This window comes from Salvia splendens, chromosome 15 (genome assembly GCF_004379255.2).
Source record: "Salvia splendens isolate huo1 chromosome 15, SspV2, whole genome shotgun sequence".
In the NCBI taxonomy this organism is placed as follows: domain Eukaryota; kingdom Viridiplantae; phylum Streptophyta; class Magnoliopsida; order Lamiales; family Lamiaceae; genus Salvia; species Salvia splendens.
In genome coordinates this window covers 285,851-306,417 of record NC_056046.1, presented here as the reverse complement: position 1 = coordinate 306,417, position 20,567 = coordinate 285,851, and the positions used below count along the sequence as shown (strand labels likewise).

The following is a 20,567-nucleotide window of genomic DNA, read 5'->3' as shown; positions in this document are numbered from 1 at the left end:
AAGTAAAATTGTTCAAATTATATTCACATGATTCATATTTTTATTAATTATTGTTTTTATTAACTTTACTTTTTATCGAATAAATAAGGGCAATGATGTATGAGAAGGAAGAAAGGGATTGATTTGAATCGACTCCAATCTCCAATATACTATAACATGAGTGATTGTATTCGATATGTTTAGATGAAAATATCGTATAATTGTTGAAAGCACCAATCCATATATATACTTGTCAAAACAAATCTACTTTGCGAGTAGATCACCTCATATCCGTACGTATCTAAGATACAAGTGAATAAGTTCCTAAATCATGTTAAATCCCATTAAACACTCACATTAAATTCACTATAAATATATTATATATCAAAACCAAATTAATAGTAGTGCGACGACTACAACACCTATCTACAGTCTCTACCCGCACCAGCACGTGCGAAGGCTTCCGCCACCGGCGCCGCCGGTTATCCACCGCCGGTGAGACTTCTTCCTCTTTTCTCGTCTCTTCTTTCTCTTAATCATACCTCGCTCTGTCGGATAGCAGGAATCATGATGAAATTGATGATGATCACTGCGTGTTTGCGTGTGACAGAATTTTCGGTTGGATTCTGATATAAAACAGCTATGGGAATAGTACAATGGGGGAAAAGTGATTTTTGAGTTGTGAACTAGCTTTACGATCGACAGAATTGTTGAGTTTTTTGAAATAAATATCGTTTTTCTTTGGAGTTTTTTTCCCGATTTTTTCGATGGTGGTTTCAACGGCTTGGCTCAGTTGTGTGTATTTAAATGTCTTCTTTAATCGTCTAGGTTTTAAGTACTTGTTTTATATCTTTGTGTGACACAGTTTTCAGTTGTAATTTGTAAGCTGTGTTGATCGCCTTCTGCTTTTCCATGAACTTGTTGTGTAACTGAATGGTTAAATTAGAAATTGAATCATTTTGGGGAAAGAGAGAAGGGACAATTTCAGCATATTTCATGCTGGTTATCCTCTGGCAGGTGTTGTGTTGTAGCGTTGTCGCCAAAAGTTAGCTTTTTGATTGTTTATTGATGGCTAGAGCTGAATTTTAGAATGAAATTCATTCTTTTTGATCAAGAATTTGTGCTTTTATGAGTGCTTGCAGGTTCAATCCTCATTCAACTTGTTTGCATTGTATTATAGGTTTATGGTGGAGCCAGGGAACATTGTGCCGATGGAATTCAAAAGTAATCGCTGGGCTGGGAACATTTTCGACCAGTTGGAGCAAGTTTTTCGTACGGATATGGATGAATTGGTAAACAAGGTAGTGCATCTTCTATTTCATTTTTGCCATGGCACATTTCTGTCTGAATGAGTAGTGTTTTGATGAAAGAAAATATCACTTTGCGTTGTGGGGTTATGTTATGTCTATTACTATATTATAGATTTCTTTTTGACTTCTTTTCTAAAGAAGTCAGTGATTCAGTCATTCATCAATATGTGCAATTCAGAAATTGATGTTCTTTCACACTGTATGTTGCTCCTCTTGAACAGGATACTTTGAAATTTTTCGAGAACAAGGTGCAAAGTGTAGGCACGTCTGTCAAAAGACTTTACTCTGATGTAGTGCAAGACATATTTCCACTCTCTGGGGAGGCTTCAGAGCCCGAACAACAATTGGCTGCTGGTGAACAAGTTGATGTACAGGATGGCGTGTCAATTTCTAGCACTAGAGCAACTTCCACTTGGGCTGATGAAATGCAACTGGCAAATAATCATGTCTCCGATTATGACAAGGTGCGAAACTCTCAGCTGGCTGATGTCCTGGAGGCACAAAATATGAGAGAACAAGAGAATGGCATGGTCCCAGATAGCGAAGACAGTATTACTGCAGAAAAGAATGTTACAACAGATTTGAAACCAGTGACTGCAAATTCAAGTATTGATGGTGACATTTTTTCGTCAGAGTTTGATGAAGATGTATTTCCTTCACTTGCATTTTCAGCCCATGAAGAGGAAAGAAGGGATTTGAACCAGCAAAAAGGAGATGTGGTATTCTCAGACAACACAATACCTCCTTTTGATTCTCCAACCGCTGCTTGGTTATGTAAAAGCAAGTCGGTTGAGGATCAATATTTAGATCTAAATGGGTGTTTATCTTCTCCACCTGTACCTGTTTTGACTGAAGATCATTGTTCGCTGATGGATTCACCACTTCCTCTTGGTTGTGATGTTGACGACGAGGTTCAGGAAAAATACATTGCTCTGTCTGAAAGCTGCTCTTCAGATGTAAATGGGAGTTTATCTTCTCCACCTGTACCTGTTTTGACTCAATATAATTGTTCGCTGATGGATTCACCATTTCCTCTTGGTTGCGATGTTGATGACGAGGTTCAGGAGAAATACAAGGCTCTGTCTAAAAGCTGCTCTTCAGATGTAAATGGGAGTTTATATTCACCACCCGTACCTGTTTTGACTCAAGATAATTGTTCGCTGACGGATTCACCACTTCCTCTTGCTTGCAATGTTGATGATGAGGTTCAGGAAAAATACAGGGCTCTGTCTAAAAGCTGCTCTACTGAAGATGATAGTGTTGACTTATCGACCTCTGTTCAGTCATCTGAACGTGTGCTTCCATTTTTTTGCGATGAAAAAGAAGAAACTGTGGCTGTCATGTCTTCCACCTATTGTACATCTCCAAGTTCTTGTATGACTACAAAGTCTTCCTGCGCAGAGTTTTCTAAGGAGGCTGATGATGTCCTGCACTCTCGTGGTTCCGGAGTATCTGACTGTTGCACTCATGATATTTCTGCTGCATCTTCCACAAAGTCTCTAATGATGGAATCAAATGGTTGCTTTGTCTTAATCTCTTTTATCATCTTGTTTATTTTTCACTATGCTTATTGTTATCTTTGTTCCATGCTTTCATTCAGTAATCTTCAATCTTCTTTTTATATCTTTTTTATCCTTTTTCTTACTTGAAGATATATAGAAGTCTTAGAAACTAACGTTGGTTTTGGCAGATAACACATTGCACACCGATAGGTCAGAATTTTTGGATGGTTCATTTAAAATCTTCCATGAAGAACATTTCAAGAAAGGCCATTCGGAAATTTTAATGTCTCCATCTGAATCTGGTAATTTCTGTGATACCTCTATCAACACTTGCTTCTTCTATTAGTGAAATACGTTCCTTAACTATTCATACGGTTTATACTATATCCATAATCATTTTGCAGAGTTTATGTATGGACTCGGTGCTCGAATTGGGGACCTTGATTTGGACAACGTCGACCTTTCCTCAAATGTAAAGCATGATGATGGAAGAAGTGTCAATTTATACAGCAAATTTCCCCAACCTAGCTCTTATAGAAGAAAAAATTTCAGTTATTATAAGGTACTCCAACATATCATTTTGCTTTTACTTTGTAATTGTAAACAATCTTAACCAGATAAATTGCATATGGCAATTCCACACTGACATTATTATGTTTTTTTCACAGAAATTAATACACGGTGCGTTTACTTCTCGAAAGAGGATAGCCAAGGAATACGAGCAGTTGGAAATAATGTATGGTGACATTGATGTGGAATCAAAACAGCTTTTTACGCAAAGTTCCGTGTCCTCATTTCTGAACACACCTCTACATGCGGAAGAAACACAGTCGTCTCAGGAGATGAGTGAAAATGACTGGCAGCTGCTGTGAGTGTCGCCTTTCCATCGGTAACTCTGGAGGCCATTTCTTCAACCATATATATATTTAGTCTATATTACAAATGTGAGGACTTGGTACGGAAGTTATCAAATTTGCATTACTTTAAAACTTCAGATTTCTTTGTTTTTGTTTTTTGGGAAAAAAACTAACAGCTGCTTTTGGCTAGTGTTTTTATGAAAAATTGTTTCTTTTATTAAATTTCTACTAGTTCTTACATAACTTGCATTGTGTTGTGGTTTGTGGTGAATCATAAAATTCATCACTGACGTAGGCTGTGGATGTTTTTGCTACTGAATACTTCTTGACGGTTCCTAGACCTATTCTAGGCCCGAGACAGTGGTTTCCCGGTGGACAAAAAAGCCGCCGTCTCTTATACATAACATTCCATCATTCTAGCTAGTCATATTATTGATTGGTCGCGATAATCTTGTAATAGAAGCGCGTAGAAAATCTCGTTCCAAGTATCGGGCACTCCAGGTAAGCACCAATGTATGCAATCTGCATAATTCTTGGGATCAGATCTCTGTTCTTTCGTTAAGAGCTTGCCCTTTCTTTCCCCGAAAATCGAAGGATGGCCATCTTTTCTGTATTCAGACAGCTGGGTGATGTTCAAAACAGTAATATTAACCTTTAGTCTCCCGAGTACATCTTCTACGATCCCCATGATGTCAAGGTTCGAACCAGTCCCCCAGTACGGCCCTTCAATCGGGTGTGTCTCGCTGAAGCAGTTCCCGTCTGTCCGAGGCTTCCATTCCCAACTCCTGCACACGAAAATTTGACACAATGGCCGTATTCATACGCTATCTTATAACATCTGATTATAAATTAAACTTACCATAAGTGTGTAGGTGACATTGTTGCGAAGAAGATCTTCTGGGTTTCTGGATTGATGCGCGAATCAACCCAGTTCGCCCACGTCTCCATTGCTAACCTATATGCCGTTGTCACGTTGTATTCTTGGACGTTGTCGAGAGATCCGTACCTGTAAAAGCATAATCGCTACTCATAATGTTGAACCCAAAACTGCATATAAATGAAGTCTAGGTCGCACGAGAATAATTTTACATGGCATTGATCGTAGGTTTGTACATCCACCATATATAACTCTCGAAAATCAAAACATCGGCTCCTTCCCACTCCTTGCTATGCTTAGCTATGGAATCGAGCTTCACTAGTCGTTTCATCACGGTGTGGTTTGTTGCATGGTCTGATATTGACTCGATTAGGAAAGGCGCCCAGTAGTACTCGATGGATGCATTGAATTCCTAGTAGTGTTGATTGGAAACAACTTGGTTAACAAATGCTTCATTATTGTATTATGAGTTAAATAGAAACTTTATTTGTGTTATAATGTGTGTGCAATGGCAGATCCAGGTGAGGTCGGGGTTCAATTGCCGGCCCACGACCACGAGGATGGGAAAACTCCATTGTGTCCGATCAACCATTGTATGTGTTTGTGTGTGTGAGTACCTCGACTCTGAAAACTTTCCTCGGAGGTATGCGATGGAGGGATCTCCTTACAACTGGAGGAAGTGCAGAGTGTACTAAACAAATCATGGACTCAAACATGCCTCTTTGCACTGAATCTCCAACAAACATCAATCTTTTGTTTCTCAACATCTCCACTAACTTCATGCCATCAAACCTAACATCGTGATTGTAGAGTGCATGTCAAGAAAAACATGCTAGCTATTTTTATTTTGCAACACTGGGACAAAATTGAACATTTACCTTGGCAAATCACACGCGTCAGGCTGCCACCTCCAGTTCTGATAAAAAGAGTCGGATCTGCCATTCCTGACGCAAGTTGTCTGTTTCACTAGAAACGGACAACTTTCTTCTCCATAGAGAGGAAAACTCTCATTATCCCGAATCCAGCTGCCTTGGAACACATTGCACCCCTCTTCGATTTCCTCGTCCACGGATACATCGATCGGAACTGCAGTCGTATATCTGCGGCCAGTTGTCCACTCCAGCAGCATCGAGCTGCTCGGCCACATGCTGTGGCTGTTCCGAGAGCTATCTACAATGACTCGACCTGCCCCGAGCGTGAGGACCGCCACGACGGAGAGGCGGAAGAGGAGGTGGATCCGCCGTGTGGTCATGGTGGTTATGTGATATGTTTGGTTACATTGGTATATGTTTAAGGTTTAATGATTCAAGTGTGTGCAACAACTGGTTGGTGAGTTTAGGCGTCGGGTAACACAAACCTAAGGTTGCTTACAATTTGTGCATGCTTACATTGTTTTATGGATTTATAAAAAAAAGATCGAGATGAAATAGATTGGACATCATATTTATGGATATATTTAATTTATACTCATATTATTAGTTGAAAATGATTACTTGGGTTGAATATTTCATAACTAAGCTTATGATTTGTTTCTAATTTAGCAATACATGTGAATTAGGGTTCAAAATAATATAGAGATTAAAAAAACAAAGTAAGTACTAAACCAAATCTGGTTTGTTCGGTCTAATTTTGGACTAGATAGATAGCACGTAAAATATATAGTCAATTTAATTCAAGCTAAAATACCATTAAGCTTGGATTGGGCTGGGCCCCTCATTTTTTGTTATAACTACTCATTTAACTTCATCGTAGAAATATTTTATGCGTGAATTTAGCTTAGATGTTTAGGACCAAAATATCAACCTTTTTAATTTTAAAAATGAAAAAACAAAAAAATCGAAATAAAAACAATACTTATTCCTTAAAAAAAGTCCTTTTACTATTTACTTTTAATTCCCAAAATTATTAATTCAGCTGTCTACCGAAATGATAAGCCGTTTGAGAGTTGGCGGCGTACGGATGTGTTGCCTCCGCCTCCCTTCCCCGGCTGAGGCGCCGCCACCCTTCCGCATCTTCTGCACTACAAGATTCCTCACCACTTCCTGCTCATTGAAAAGCAAGCGGCAGAAAGTAATTGTAATATCTGGCCCCACCGGCGCCGGCAAAAGCAGGCTCGCCTTGGAGCTCGCCAAACGACTGAATGGAGAAATCATCAGCGCTGATTCCGTCCAGGTCCAATGAATTTCTAATATTCTAGTATAAAATTTCATTTGAGGAGTGTTAATTTTATTTCTATTTTGATTACTGAGAGAGTTTGTATTTCGATGGCAGGTGTATAAAGGTCTTGATATTGGTTCAGCAAAGCCTTCTTTGGAAGACAGAGAGGTATTCTCGAGTTTCGAATTTGTGTATTGCATTGTGTGTTTTAGAATGATGAAGACTTACTGGCTTTCACTGTTGTGCTTTTAAGTTATAAAATTGATTCTGTAATTGGCGTTTGGGGAAATTGGTTATGACTTGTGATTAAACAATACGAATGTTCTAGCTTTATTTCATATGTAGTTGCATTGGACCATTGCATTGCTATGATAAGGTTTGAAATTTTGTGAAAATGAAAAAAAAAAAGAAATGTGATGATATGTTATTGAAATGCTCTCTTTGTTTCTAATGGTTTTACTTCATTGTGACTTTGTGTAGATAAAAATGATATTTTTTGCTGATAAGTTGATAGAATGTGCTTTAAGTGATTGTACTCTTGCTCATATACTTGAAGTTTTGAACACTAATTTATGTGTGGGAGTTACTGAAGTAGTTACGTCAAGAATTTGAATTTTTCCAGGAAGTCCCACACCATTTGGTCGATATATTGCACCCATCTGAAGGTAATATTATTGCATTGAAAGCTTATTCATTTCCTCTAAGAAAATCCTCTGTTCGGGATATGTGAGTTTTGGTTTTCTTACGCTGTAGCTGTTTGGAGGTGAAATATGGCCCTGTGACATTATTTTGCGATAAGACTTGATCATATAAGTTATAACTTACTCCATAAAAGATCAGGAATCTAATTTACATGCTTGTATGTCTTAAGTCGCTTATGCTATATTGTGTTGAGATATGAAAAGTGAATACATTAAACTCTTTGCTCTTATTTACCTGAGGAAAACAGTTCCTGGCAACATCACTGAGATATTGTTTGTGATATAGATATATAGTGCTTTTGCAGTTATACAGTATGTCACGCTCAAGTAGCGAAAACATTTTCATCAGTTTTTCCTTCTTTTTTTAAGCTGCGGGACCAGGATGGGGATTAAAAGTCCTTCCTTTAAAGCATTTATCATTATCATCTTTGTTGTTGGACTATGATATTGATTTCAAATCTGTTGAAACATATTTTTATGGTTTTATTGGTTCATTTATAACTGTTTTACAATGCATCATTAATCAAGCATCTTTGGAATGAAAATCCATCAGTTCAAGTGCTACCACAAGCTAAAATAAGATTCAAATGTGGTTGCTATGCTTACATGGGCTTTCATTACTAAATTTTGTTGCTTTTAATGTTTGATGTGTCTCATAAAAGAATTTTCTTGGTCTATCAGATTATTCTGTTGGAAAATTTTATGAGGATGCGAGGCAAAAAACAGACGAAATTCTTTTTAGAGGTCGTGTCCCAATTGTGACAGGCGGTACAGGGTTGTACTTACGGTGGTATGTTGCTTACGTTTAATTCATGCCTATTTTTTCTTCTTTTGATCATTACAACATTGAAGAATGCATTCTTCTCAATTTTCATTACTGTTGTGTAAGGTTCATATATGGGAAACCGGAGGTTCCACAAGCCTCACCTGAGATCACCTTGGAAGTGCATTCAGAACTTGCAGAATTTCAGAGGGATGGTCATTGGGATGCAGCTGTACAATTGGTTGTCAAAGCAGGCGATCCAGGTGTCGAGTCATTAGCAGCAAATGATTGGTATCGGTTGCGTCGCAGACTTGAAATTCTTAAGGTTGGTTGAGAATCAGAACCTATCGTCTTTTTATTCAGTTCTAAATAAACATCTGAATGCCATGATTGTTTTAATCATGCAGTCTACTGGCACATCTCCATCAGCCTTTAAAGTTCCCTATAATTCTTTCAAGGAGAAGTTGGAATCGAGTGGAGCAGAATTGTCTGACATACACTCTTCAAATAGTGAACCTCGAAAGAAAGACTCAAACGACCTGGACTATGATTTTGTTTGTTTCTTCCTTTCCACACAAAGGCTGGATCTTTACAGATCAATTGATTTCAGGTGTGAAGATATGCTTTTAGGTAAAGAGAAAGTTTATGGCGTCTTCTACATATATGCCTATGTAGGAAACTGGTCATATTTGCAAGAACCTACTGTTTTAAGTTGTCTTGTCCTATGCTAGATGATGGAATTTTATCGGAGTCAAAGTGGCTTCTTGATTTGGGCCTTATGCCTAATTCCAATTCTGCAAGTCGAGCAATTGGCTATAGACAAGTATGCTTCCAGCTCCATTTTCTGTCACAGTCTAATAGATATCAATTTATTGGTTTCTGAGGATCTTTTGCCGGAAGGCCGATGTTTGAGTTTGTTTTCCTTGTTTTTGAAATTCTTAGGCTATGGACTTTCTGCTTATGGCCAGAGAACAACAGGGCTGGAGTTCTTCTAGAGAATTCTACAGATTTCTGTCTGAGTTTCAAAAAGCTTCTAGGTAAATTATTCCGATGAGGCATGGGAATGATATAGAGTTTATTTTTAGTAACTTGAAATAGTAAAATCAAGTTGGGTTTAAAATTGCAGAAATTTTGCAAAGAGACAGTTGACATGGTTTCGGAACGAGCCCATCTACAATTGGATTAATGCCTCAAGACCCATGGTATGGAAAAAACATATTTCTGAGTCTATTGATTTCAACCGGCTGTGAAGCTACCTTTATCTTGATTGCAGGAAGATGTGCTGAGATTCATATGTGACACATACGAAGACCAATCAGGGAACCTTAAAGTGCCTCAGTCACTTTGCATGGAGAAGGACATGACGCATCCAAAGGAAGTCCGTCTACTTAAAGCTTATCGCACTCAAAATAGGTAGTCATTTCTCGCATCTTTTATCTGTATTCTCGTATAGATATTGTCAAGAATTTAGAGTTCGATTTGTGCTATTCTACTGCTAAATTGAAATCTACGGTTTTGTGAAGGCTCTTTGTCTCGCCTGAAGATTGCAGCGGTATTCTGGACTGGGTGAAGAGAACTCAAGGCAAACACACGATGTCTATTTGTTGAAATACACTGCTGCACACGCGGCCAGGTTTTCGTGTTTTCTCATTCGTATAATCTGGTACACTACTGCTCAAAGATTCTTGTAAGCCAGATGTAAGCATAGAATGATGAATATACTGAAAAACTAGATGTATTTTATCTCTTGATTAAATCTCAAAAATGAACTAATACTCAACAAATCATAACCCTCACAAAAGGGAAAGATACCATATAGTTATAGAAATACCGTTTGAATAGAATCTAAGTCGATATAATTCTTGATAAATTCAACATTTAGTTTGGTTTAAGCTTTTCAATATCGAGCTAGGTTGAGTTTTCGATCGACCACATAATTTAATAGGAGTAGAATTATAAATCTATATATGAAAAAATATAATAATTACTAAAAAGTGCACAAAATGTAATAGGTAAAAATAATAATAAGTGCTTTTGATTATTTTTTGCAAAACTAAATAGAAACTGCGTGATAAAGTATGAGTTTAAGTTAACTGATGAAAAGTAACCTAGTTCTTATTGTTAATGCACAAAAGTAAATAATATGATTAAATACTACTATGATATAAAACTAGATTAGAGTGGTAAAATAGTGGGTGAAGGGGCATGTATGTTAATTAATATATACTACTAATATTAAAGGTTTGTTTGTACCTAAAACTACATTAGGAGGTTCTTTGAACTTTGGAGTCAGCATTAGGGGTGTATTTAACAAATTTCCGTACATCATGTAATCGAGAATAAGATAAAATATATAATAATTAAAACACAAAATCGCCATTTTAAACACAAAGCTAAGTCTAGAAAGCTCATTAATTTGGACTGATCATGCTCGAATAAGCTCATGAGTCATGAGCATCGGAATCTCATATAAATAGCATCACAACAATCTTCGGCTCTGACTCATGTAAAATACATGTATATAATTCGCAATTGATAAACACTAGTATTATTAATCATATAGTAGTATGCATAAATTATACTGTAGTCTGTCGCATTCAACCATCAGCGTCACAAAAAGGCTACATAAAACATAACGGATTAGCTCTAAATTATTCTCCCTTTATGTATTTTAGGACTACTAAAAACGCAAAGATAATATATTACTACATTGAAGCAAGTAAATGCTCCACAATACTAAAATAGTTCAAAATCTCATAAAATATTAAATTCATCACAATATAACAAAGTACAGTCCAAGTGATGACCACTGCATGCTACTATACTTAAATAAAACTAAACAACCAGAAAATGGAAAGAAAAAAAAGAAAAATGATGAGAAATCAATGAAAAACAAAAGAAACTAAAAGCCTCTCTGTGTCTCTCAAAATACATTCATCAGATCATATGGTGTTAGTGATGTTTGGGGTCGGGTCCGCCTGGGCTGACCCGGTTGACGTGGTACCAGTTTTCCGCGGTTTCTTTCCTCTTCAAGCTCTCCTTGATCGCTTCTTTGGCGCTGTCGATCAATGCCGGTCTCTCCGGTGGTGTGGCGGGGCGAGGGAGGATGCGAGAGTGTGCCGCGGAGAATGTGAAAGAAATCAAGAGCAAACACACCCAGAACCTTAGGCTTGCCATATATGTTGTATGTATATATATACTAGTATGAGAGATGAAGGTAGAAATGTGGAGGTTGGAGAGATGGGTATTTATAGAGAGTGATGGAGAAGAGAAAGAGGCAAATTGGAAGAAGGGATTTCCACTTGTGATTCAAAGTGGGGGCTAACGTCGGCAAAGCCATGCAATCAAATAATAAAGGAGTAGTACTATATATATATATATATATATTCTTGTTCGTATAAATAATAGATAGATAGTATTGGGGTAACATTTCAATTATTTTGAAAGACTTGGTAATAGCTCCTTGATCGGGCCGGGCCCTCTTGCTTCGTTATTTTTTATTTTCACCTTTGGCCGTGTCGTGATTTTTCAGTCGAAAGTTGGATCAGCGTTGTGGCTGGAATTTCGACTGATTTTTCACGATTTCTAGTTCAAATTATATATAGTCGACGCCAGGCTTCGAATATTTCCTTTATATCAAAAGAAATAGCAATGAACTCAAAATAAAATAACACACATGGCAATGGTTGATTAAATTATACAAACATGTGGTGTTATTGGTCATTGCTATTTGACCTTACGAGTATCTTCAATGGCCAACGTGGGTTTAAGAGTTATCCATTCTTTTCTTTATGTTTATCCTAGTACTAGTACATTTGTTTTCCTAATTAAATAATTATTGTCTAGGCTAGCTTGTTTTTATAGGAGATATAATAAGCAAAGGAGTTATCCATTATCAAAATTTAATTAAGTTCCATAGTCCATACAGACCGAGTAAATATATTTTGACAACTATCCAAAAGTTCGTTACATGTACAGACAAATACTCACTTAATTTCATATCCATAAATACCTATCTTGTTTTACCAAATTTCATAGTAATTTATAAAATTCTTATATGCAGATTGCAAATCCACATCTTCTCTTCATCATGTGCAAGTAAAACTCCAACTCCCCATGAAACTTACTTACCCAATTCCTATAGAAAGAAGTGATGAATTTGATTAGAAATAATAGTAGCAAAGCACTTGCCAAGTCATTTATTTTGAACTCTTGCATATATGCTGACACCACAAAGCATACAGTCCACTCTATATCTTTCTATCTATATGTATAAATATATAATATCCCCTCTATTTCAGCCTAGGTGAGACGTTTCAATTTGCGAAAATGAAATGTCTCACTTAGGCAAGAACGGAGGGAGTACTATTACTATTATGCTACATATTTTCATATGAGCACCATTTGTATGCATAACTCTCATATAATGTACATTTATGTATTTCCTTTGACTTTTATATCTTAAATTTGTCATTAGCATTATTAGTTCTACAAATTACAGAAATATCAAATTTGATATGTTATTTTCTTCCTTCATTTCAAGTAAGAGAAAATGAACAAATCAATTTTTAATTTTTAACTAGATTTGTAAAATAGACGTTGTCAATAACAATTTTTGAGGTATTATAGAATCAAAACAAATACTCCTTACTATATAAAAAATAAAACAAATAACGCTAACGTTGACTAAACGAAAATGATGCTCACAATGTCACTTGGATAGTGCTCACATAGATATATAATACTACTCTAACATTTATCATAATGGGATTGTGATCCGTTGCTAACTTTTCTTAAATTGCTAACTCATCAACGTAGTGTATTAAAAATGTCAACACGATGATACTGAAATGTCAACATAAACTTACGTTGATATTTTAATACATTGTGTTGACATTAATATTTAAATGTTAACACCGTTTGTTAAAATGTCAACACAAATATGTGTTGACATTTTAATGTGATCGTGTTGACATTTTTAATACATTACATTGATGAATTAGCAAGTTAACAAATTAGCATTATAACGCACCCCTATCATAATGTATACTCGTATATAGATGTGAATGTGTGTGTGAAGATCTAGAGTGCTGATCCTCTGCCCATGGGATTCTGAAGGGCCACGATTTTTCCACTGATAATATTACTATTATTTTTTATAGGTGAAGGGTTATATGTAAAAGGGTAGCCACCAAAAAGGGTTAGGCATGCTAAAAAACATAAAATTAAACAAAACGCCACAATTAACCTCCAATTTCAAGTATTGTAATTGGAAGGTTACACTTCAGACACGCATATTAAAAATCATTCACAGTTAAAACCACCTAAATTCTCACATTTTTCCAAGTTTTGGCAAATCGAAGCAAATATGATATAGTAGTTCAATGAAGAAAATCAAGCAAGAATTGGTTCAATAAAAGAAAAATATATGTGCAGAATATAGTTGGGCCAAAACTGTTAATGGAAGCCAGCTAGAGATTGTCTATTTTAAATTGTAAATTAAAAAAAAAGATAAATAAAACAGACAAGATCACATAAAAAGTTAAAATGAACTACCCATAACAGCCCTAGCTAACCCATTGTGACATCTGATTTGAGGAAAAATTGAGTGCTATAGATTGTGATTTTGGATTCTAGAGAAGCACTTTCACATACTAATATTCTAATAAACATGTTATTTTGGTCTTCACAAAACAACAAAGATAACACAAGGACAAAAACACACACAAACACATATAGATAGCCTATCACTTGTGATTTTATTCAATTCTAGAGTACCATTGTGATTTGTGAACCACATAAATAATGCTGCACTTAAAAATGATAAGAAAACATTAAATCACCTTCAAATGTTTTGTAGCATTGGCCAAAAAGAGCACATTCAAAAGAAAGCTAATATGGATTCCAATCAACCTTGTTCTTGTACGGTGAATAGTTTAGATGTGACAATTCCTCTTACTCCTGAAAAGATTAATTGACAAAAAAGGAGGATCCTAAAATCACCAAAATATAAAATACAGTAATAAATAAATGCAGAAAGCCTTTCCCGCTTCAAATTGACATGAATTTGGACAAATATAAGATGATGCTGACAAGAAATGGGAAAAAACATGTACACGTTCTATGTTTTTTTTCCATATTTTATGTTCCTATAATGCAATGTTAAATTAAATACAAAAAAATAAAAACTTGAAATTGAAACCGAAACCGAAACCAAAACCAAAACCATTGCTAGGATTTCTCCAAGTATTACCCTTCCCTTTCAATGGGAAATCAAGCAAGATTTGCTCAAATTATAGGAGTATAAATTAGGATTTGGATCCCCTGCTGTGGCTGATAGCACAGCAGGGGATGTTGTTACACTCATTCCATTATTTTAATTTTAAATTATAATATTAAAATATTAATTTTTTATTATAAAATAATTTGTTGTATGTGCATATTTTGGCACAGCTGGGGATCTTTGCCCAAATAAATTATCAAGGGCCTTGGGATAGATGGGGAACCATCGTCGATCCTCCTTTAAAAAAGAAAAAAAATTTATCAAGGGCCTTGTGATATCTAAAGTTTCAATCCATCTCAGTAAATAATGAATTAACCTGTATTTATATTTAGCTATATAGGCTGATCCTAAAATATAAACATCCCCGCAAAATCTTAGCTATTGATCGGTTACACCCAAATTGTGGATTAATAAATCCTAATTAAAATAATATTAACCCCAATTGATTTTAATTAGCCATACTTAAAGGCCGGCTGCGTATGATTCTATCTTTCTTAAAAGTCATAATCAAAAAGAGCACCCAATTAAAAATTAACTTCAAGAATATACTGCAGTTGCTTAACAATCCTTCTAACTGATACCAAGAAATTAAATTGGGCAAAGAAAACCAGCAAATTAGTAATTAATTTGCATCACAAAAATGCCGACCAAAGCAAATTATGCAATGAGCTGACCCACCACAGAAAGTGGCAATCTTTTTATATAATGAACAAAAATGATTTTGAGTCATACTACTAATTTAGGTCAACTTCATAAAGAATCATCTTTTTGCGTATGCACGTTCAGAATATAAAGGTAGCAGAAATTAATGTTATCACTTTCATATTTGTATCTCTACATATGGAAAAGGAGTATTCAAAAGGTTTGACTTTGGGATTCTGGATAAGCATTTGAATACTCTTAGTGGGAATAAAGAGCACCAAATAATAAATAAAATAAATGGTTTAGATCAAATTAGTTTTGGAGCACTAACTTTAAGTCAAGACTCTCAATACTTACACAGCTATCCATTTTTTTCAGTTTTTCTCCTAATGTACAGCCTAAACTATATTTATGTAATTTCTGGAGTAGTTGGAATCATGGAAAAGGCAAGAATCAACTAACCGAAAGAACACCAATAGCATAAGAGAAACTAGCACTAACTAAATGATCTAAACGGTCAAAGATAAGCATATTATCAGGAGTTCTTGCTACTAGCCCCATCACCTATTCAGAGGAGACAAATTTGCAATAGCCTTGGATATATTTATGGAGGAAAAATTGTTACCAGAAAAGAGCACCAAGATCAACAATTACAAGGTCTTTCAGGAAAAAACGAAACGTGCTAGTTGAACTTTATGATGTCTAAGCTCAAAGAAACTGATAGGCTGAGAGTGAGCACCAGAATGCAAACATACCTGTGCTTCTATGATATTTGTTGTGGGATGAGACGGAAATGAGATTTGAACCAACTATATTTAGTCAGGAAGGAGAGGTAATCGGTTGACAGTGATTGCAGACCCGTTCGTTTCATTGTTTAGCTCATAAAAGTTTTCAGAGTCGCTAGAGTCGCCGGCTTCTTTTTCTTGTGAACTGCCTTCGTTGGCTGTACTCTGTAAAGGAAGGATCCTGAGCCGCACACCAAGCTCGGAAACAATTCTTTCTGTTTTGAGATTGTATTTACGAATGAGGTCCTTCTGAAGCAATATTATATTTAATGAGCGGGGAAGCAGATCAACAGGCTCTCCCTTTGGGATTACTCTTTGCTCAACTGCAATTCTTGCTTCCTGTGTAGATAGAAAGAACAGCTCCTTTTGTCAATACTGACTTATGCCATTCCAATTCATGTAAATAGATAGATAAATAAAAGTAATCATCAAGCCATTACAAATAGAAAGATATTATGACAAAGATATTACCTTATGACATCTATTCAAAAAGAAAAAAGAGTTCATTTTCTACCATTCTTGATCACGAAAAGAAACACTTAATAGCTTGCAGAGTATAAATTACTACCCAAGTATAAGTTATATAAACGCTGCAGTTATCCTTCTCCATTTCTAGCAGCTATTAGTCATGAAAAGCCCAGAACAAGCACAAACTTTTTCAGCCACAATATTTCACACAATGAGGCAAGAATTTCCACCCCTCTTTTCTCAATTACCTCCAAAGCATCAATTTTCTCCGAGTCATTTGCCTTAGCATCAGATTCATAAAATTCAAAACCATCTGCATAGTCAGACATTAAAGATTGAATAGTCCTCATTATCTGAGCCAAAGAGCTCGTCTGCAAAAGGAAAAACAAGTAAATGATAAAGCAAAATATAAAGAAGAATAAAATATTGACTAGGCAAAACATGACACAGGGAAGCAACCTTCTATTTTATCCCATTCAATAGATATTGTTTAACATAATGAAAGGAATTTTAAAAGCTAAATGATCTCAGTGCTTATACCTTGATGACATAGGTAGGAAGGCTCTGAGATCTTGCAGCAGCTTGTAGCCGAGAATTCTTTTTGAGCTTGGACTGCAAAGCTATTAGCACATCTGCTTCACTGATGTTGTCAGTAAATTTGATTGTATCGTCTATCTTCAACTGCTTTATCCCTTGCATGATGCTTGCCTCTGATATCTACAACACTGCTTGTGTTTAAGTTACCAATCCACCAGTCTTTATAAGGAATCTAATGGTTCTTACCCCATAAAGAAATATACAGAGATGGTCCTCATCTTCATAAGAAGTCCCTTCTGAGGCAAATGCATCCTGGAAAGATGAATCATCAATCATTTCAGAAATATCTTCAGTCCAACTTTCACTGCTCGTCTCAATCTCAGACAAATCAGGAGTGAATAAACTTGGCTCCAATCCATTTGTTTCGTTATTCAACTTTCGGACCTCAAATCTAGGGTAGCGACCTACTTAAGGTTAAAGGAACAGCATATAAACTTGAGATGGTAGCAAAAATGAGAAAACTTGAAAGTAAAAACGTCATTTATCAAACAGAAAGGAATCAAGACCTGCAAGTATAGCATCTACTGTTGCTTCTAGATTACGATGGACTCGTAACTCTGATTTAGAAATTATCTCCACGCCACAAGTGAAAGTTGATGGCCCTTTTCTTTCCAACACACTTTTTTGAACTCCTCTCCTACTTGCCTCTTCATCGCCCAGTGTTACACTCTGGGGAGCAGTAACAACAGTGTTTCAAGGACAAAATTTGTCAACCTAAGATGTAAAAAGGTAAAAATAACTAAAAGAATCCAGCAACAACTTAGTTATGAGAAACCTCTAAACCATGGTAGTAAAATTGATCGATAACTTTCAAGTGATATTATAAAGACTAAAGAGTCCTAGAAAGTAGAACACCAGAAATACCTGCACTCCTCCAACAAGCATCTCTAGTGCAGGATTCATCACTAAGTTCTCAATGGTTACTCCATGAGCAGTTGCAACTAGTTGAATTCCACGTTGAGCAATTGTACTAGCAGCTGCAGCTTCAAGCTTTGTGCCAATCTCATCAATCACAATTACTTGTGGCATATGATTTTCAACGGCTTCTATCAACACCTGCCATGTTATAAAAAAAATACGACCACATTGCTTGTTAAAAACGCACTATTTGGAATCTAAAATAGAAAACCACATAACAGATGATAGGATATTATATGATTCTGAGAAAATAGTACCTTTACATTTCACCTGTTTCATTTTGTTCATGTAATGATGAGAGCGGTATTCATACCTTATGTTGAACATCAGTGTGCGGAACTTGCATCCTGCGAGCATGGCCTATTCCCGAGTGTGGAATATCTCCATCACCTCCAATTTCATTTGAGGTGTCAACAATCATAACGCGCATCTCATACTCATTTGCAAGCATACGGGCTATGTCCCTTCAAAAAATAAAGAACATATAGTTATTTTACTGATAGTATAATTTATATAAGATCAGTATGTACAAGTAAGTTCCTCTAGAATACATAACCCACATGTCCCATATTTGTGCTCCCATAGTCCCATTTCATTTATCAGTGTATCAACTAAAGAGACCATCTCCTAAAATATTCATCATGCTCTATCTAATCATTAATACTATTTGTAAATATATGCAGAAATTAACCTGATAATTGTGGTTTTCCCCACCCCAGGAGGCCCGATAAGTAGCAATGAAGCACCATCTTTAACTAAATCTCGCAATAGATTGGCACTTCCCGACACCGCACGACCAACCCGACAAGTTAAACCAATAATTGCGCCTTTCCTATTTCTAATTGCGCTAATACGGTGCAGTGTTCTGCTAATTCCAGCTCGGTTATCAACTGCAAAGTCCCCAACCTGCAAAGTGTAATATTGGTACCAGCAATACATAATAGACTTACGAAATTAAGCAATCCAGATACGGAACTCGCATTTATAGCTATATGCTTCAATAGGTATAATATCATCATTACAACTCGGAAAGCCTGCAAAACTGTCTATGGTAATTCCGTATGGTTAGCTATTTGATAGAGCAGCACAAGATGGTCACCCGAAAAAAAACAGAGAAAACGACAATCTTCCAGGCACACCTGAGCGGTAGCATGAAGAATGTCCTCCATTGAAATCGGGTGATCAGACAGCACGAAATCCCCGGACGGGAAGCGGGCCAGCGGCTTCCGGCCCAAGTCCATGACCACCTCAATCAAGTCATGTAGCTCGGGATGTTCGCTCACCTTGCGCCGCATATCTTCCGGCAAAAGCGCCAGCAGCCGACCAAGTTCCACTTTGAACTCTTCGGCGCTATCCGTCTCATCATTTGGCGGTGCTGATGAGCTCAGAAGAGGAGAAACTCTAAGACTCCGACCTTTGAAGCCAGACAAGGAAAGTTTTCGTGTTGTGGGAATGGGAAAGCGGATTCGGGCGGCGGTTTTTCTGGTTGGAGATGGTTTGAAGGAGAGATGGAGATGAAGAGGGAGAGAACAGCATTTGCTTTTTGGCGGTAAAATCATCATGGGCTTAGGATTTCGCAATTAGGGTTTGGAATTTGGGAGTTGTCAAATTTTGTCCCAATTTAGTGTAGAGGATTGGATAGAAAAATAGGAACCACTTTCTTTTTGTCTTTTTACTTGATAAAATAGGATATTCCGGTTTTATGCGGTTTAACAATTTACATGATTATCAATTTGGGCTCAATATATTTTTATCACTAGTATGTAGCAGTAGTATATAGATTTATTTAGCAATCGTTTATAATCTCATTGTTTGGTTCCAGGTAATAAAATATTGATTAATTTATAGAATTAATTATACTTTATAGTCTGAACTTTATTATAATTATAAAATAACAAAATGTGACAAAGTATCTATTAATTTTACACGACCGCATTTTTTTGTGTGTACATGGAGAGGGCATCGCTGATCGCCCTATAGTTCTAGCATCGCTCTTATATTGGGTACATACGATTAGGGGCGGCGAAATAGGTTACCCGCGGGTACCCGTACCCGTACCCGATTTTAGCTGAATTTGTTGTCCCAATACCCGCCCCGCGACATACCGGGATTACCCGATACCCGTGTTGGGTATCTCGTACCCGACATTGCGGGTACCCGTATCCAACCCGAAATTCTAATAAAAAATTTGAAAACCATAATAACCGTCAATGTTCCCTAATTTACTTTATTAATATCGATGGTAAACGTTTAATAGATTGAGAATAAAAGTGATGGGACACTCTATAGCTAGTTCCGGTGAGTTTTCAATTGTATGTTCGTTGGAATATAAAAACGTTTTAAAATAACTCTTAGATTATATAAAGTACTCCCACTGTTCCGTCTTAATAGAGGCATTTCATTTTCTTCACTCATTTTGGAAAAATAATAATATATATATTATTCTCTACATTATTATCTCTCTTACTTTATTTTTTCTCCATTCTAACTATTTATTTTTATTTTTTCAAAAGTGCGTATATGGCTATTATTATTTAACTATTTACTTTTTTTTCTCCACTTTAACTATTTGAAACACCTCTATTAATATAGAACGGAGGGAGTATTAAAAGATGAAATATGGCTAATACTAATTATAACGGGTATTATCGAGACTAACGGGTATACCCGCTACCCGTAAAACTCTAAAACACACTACCTGATCCCGCCCCATTTCCTGTTATCGTCA

General features: G+C 36.3%; 4 protein-coding genes across 7 annotated transcripts; 2 read left to right on the top strand and 2 right to left on the bottom strand.

Annotated features, from left to right (window-relative positions):
• The first annotated feature begins 318 nt into the window (after positions 1–318).
• On the top strand, positions 319–3,870 carry LOC121769078. The gene is made up of 6 exons (XM_042165756.1): positions 319–474; positions 1,160–1,280; positions 1,511–2,807; positions 2,980–3,093; positions 3,196–3,353; positions 3,460–3,870. The coding sequence occupies exons 2-6, from the start codon at positions 1,164–1,166 to the stop codon at positions 3,661–3,663; spliced, it is 1,890 nt and encodes a 629-aa protein (XP_042021690.1). The 5' UTR covers positions 319–474; positions 1,160–1,163; the 3' UTR covers positions 3,664–3,870.
• On the bottom strand, positions 3,841–5,897 carry LOC121769079 (protein trichome birefringence-like 31). Its single transcript, XM_042165757.1, has 5 exons — positions 5,404–5,897; positions 5,143–5,317; positions 4,738–4,937; positions 4,508–4,654; positions 3,841–4,433 (listed from the first exon to the last, which is right to left on the bottom strand). Exons 1-5 carry the CDS (start codon positions 5,775–5,777, stop codon positions 4,073–4,075), a joined length of 1,257 nt encoding a protein of 418 aa, XP_042021691.1. The 5' UTR covers positions 5,778–5,897; the 3' UTR covers positions 3,841–4,072.
• Positions 5,898–6,404: 507 nt separating this feature from the next.
• On the top strand, positions 6,405–9,930 carry LOC121769038 (tRNA dimethylallyltransferase 9-like). Its single transcript, XM_042165693.1, has 11 exons — positions 6,405–6,697; positions 6,797–6,850; positions 7,305–7,347; positions 8,065–8,173; positions 8,273–8,471; positions 8,554–8,776; positions 8,878–8,969; positions 9,089–9,183; positions 9,273–9,348; positions 9,420–9,559; positions 9,670–9,930. Exons 1-11 carry the CDS (start codon positions 6,452–6,454, stop codon positions 9,752–9,754), a joined length of 1,362 nt encoding a protein of 453 aa, XP_042021627.1. The 5' UTR covers positions 6,405–6,451; the 3' UTR covers positions 9,755–9,930.
• A 958-nt stretch (positions 9,931–10,888) lies between these two features.
• Positions 10,889–19,481, bottom strand: LOC121769117 (protein SEEDLING PLASTID DEVELOPMENT 1-like). 4 transcript variants are annotated; one of them, XR_006043470.1, is made up of 11 exons: positions 18,979–19,481; positions 18,531–18,745; positions 18,153–18,303; positions 17,786–17,977; positions 17,428–17,590; positions 17,108–17,325; positions 16,865–17,041; positions 16,573–16,695; positions 15,827–16,195; positions 13,990–14,107; positions 10,889–12,284 (listed from the first exon to the last, which is right to left on the bottom strand). XR_006043470.1 is itself a non-coding variant. In XM_042165814.1 (9 exons), exons 1-9 carry the CDS (start codon positions 19,399–19,401, stop codon positions 15,887–15,889), a joined length of 1,971 nt encoding a protein of 656 aa, XP_042021748.1. In that variant the 5' UTR covers positions 19,402–19,481; the 3' UTR covers positions 15,654–15,886. The 4 variants fall into 4 exon arrangements, 1 of the variants encoding a protein (XP_042021748.1); XR_006043471.1 differs by having other exon boundaries at positions 18,939–19,125; XR_006043472.1 differs by having other exon boundaries at positions 18,531–18,885; positions 18,979–19,119.
• Positions 19,482–20,567: the final 1,086 nt, after the last annotated feature.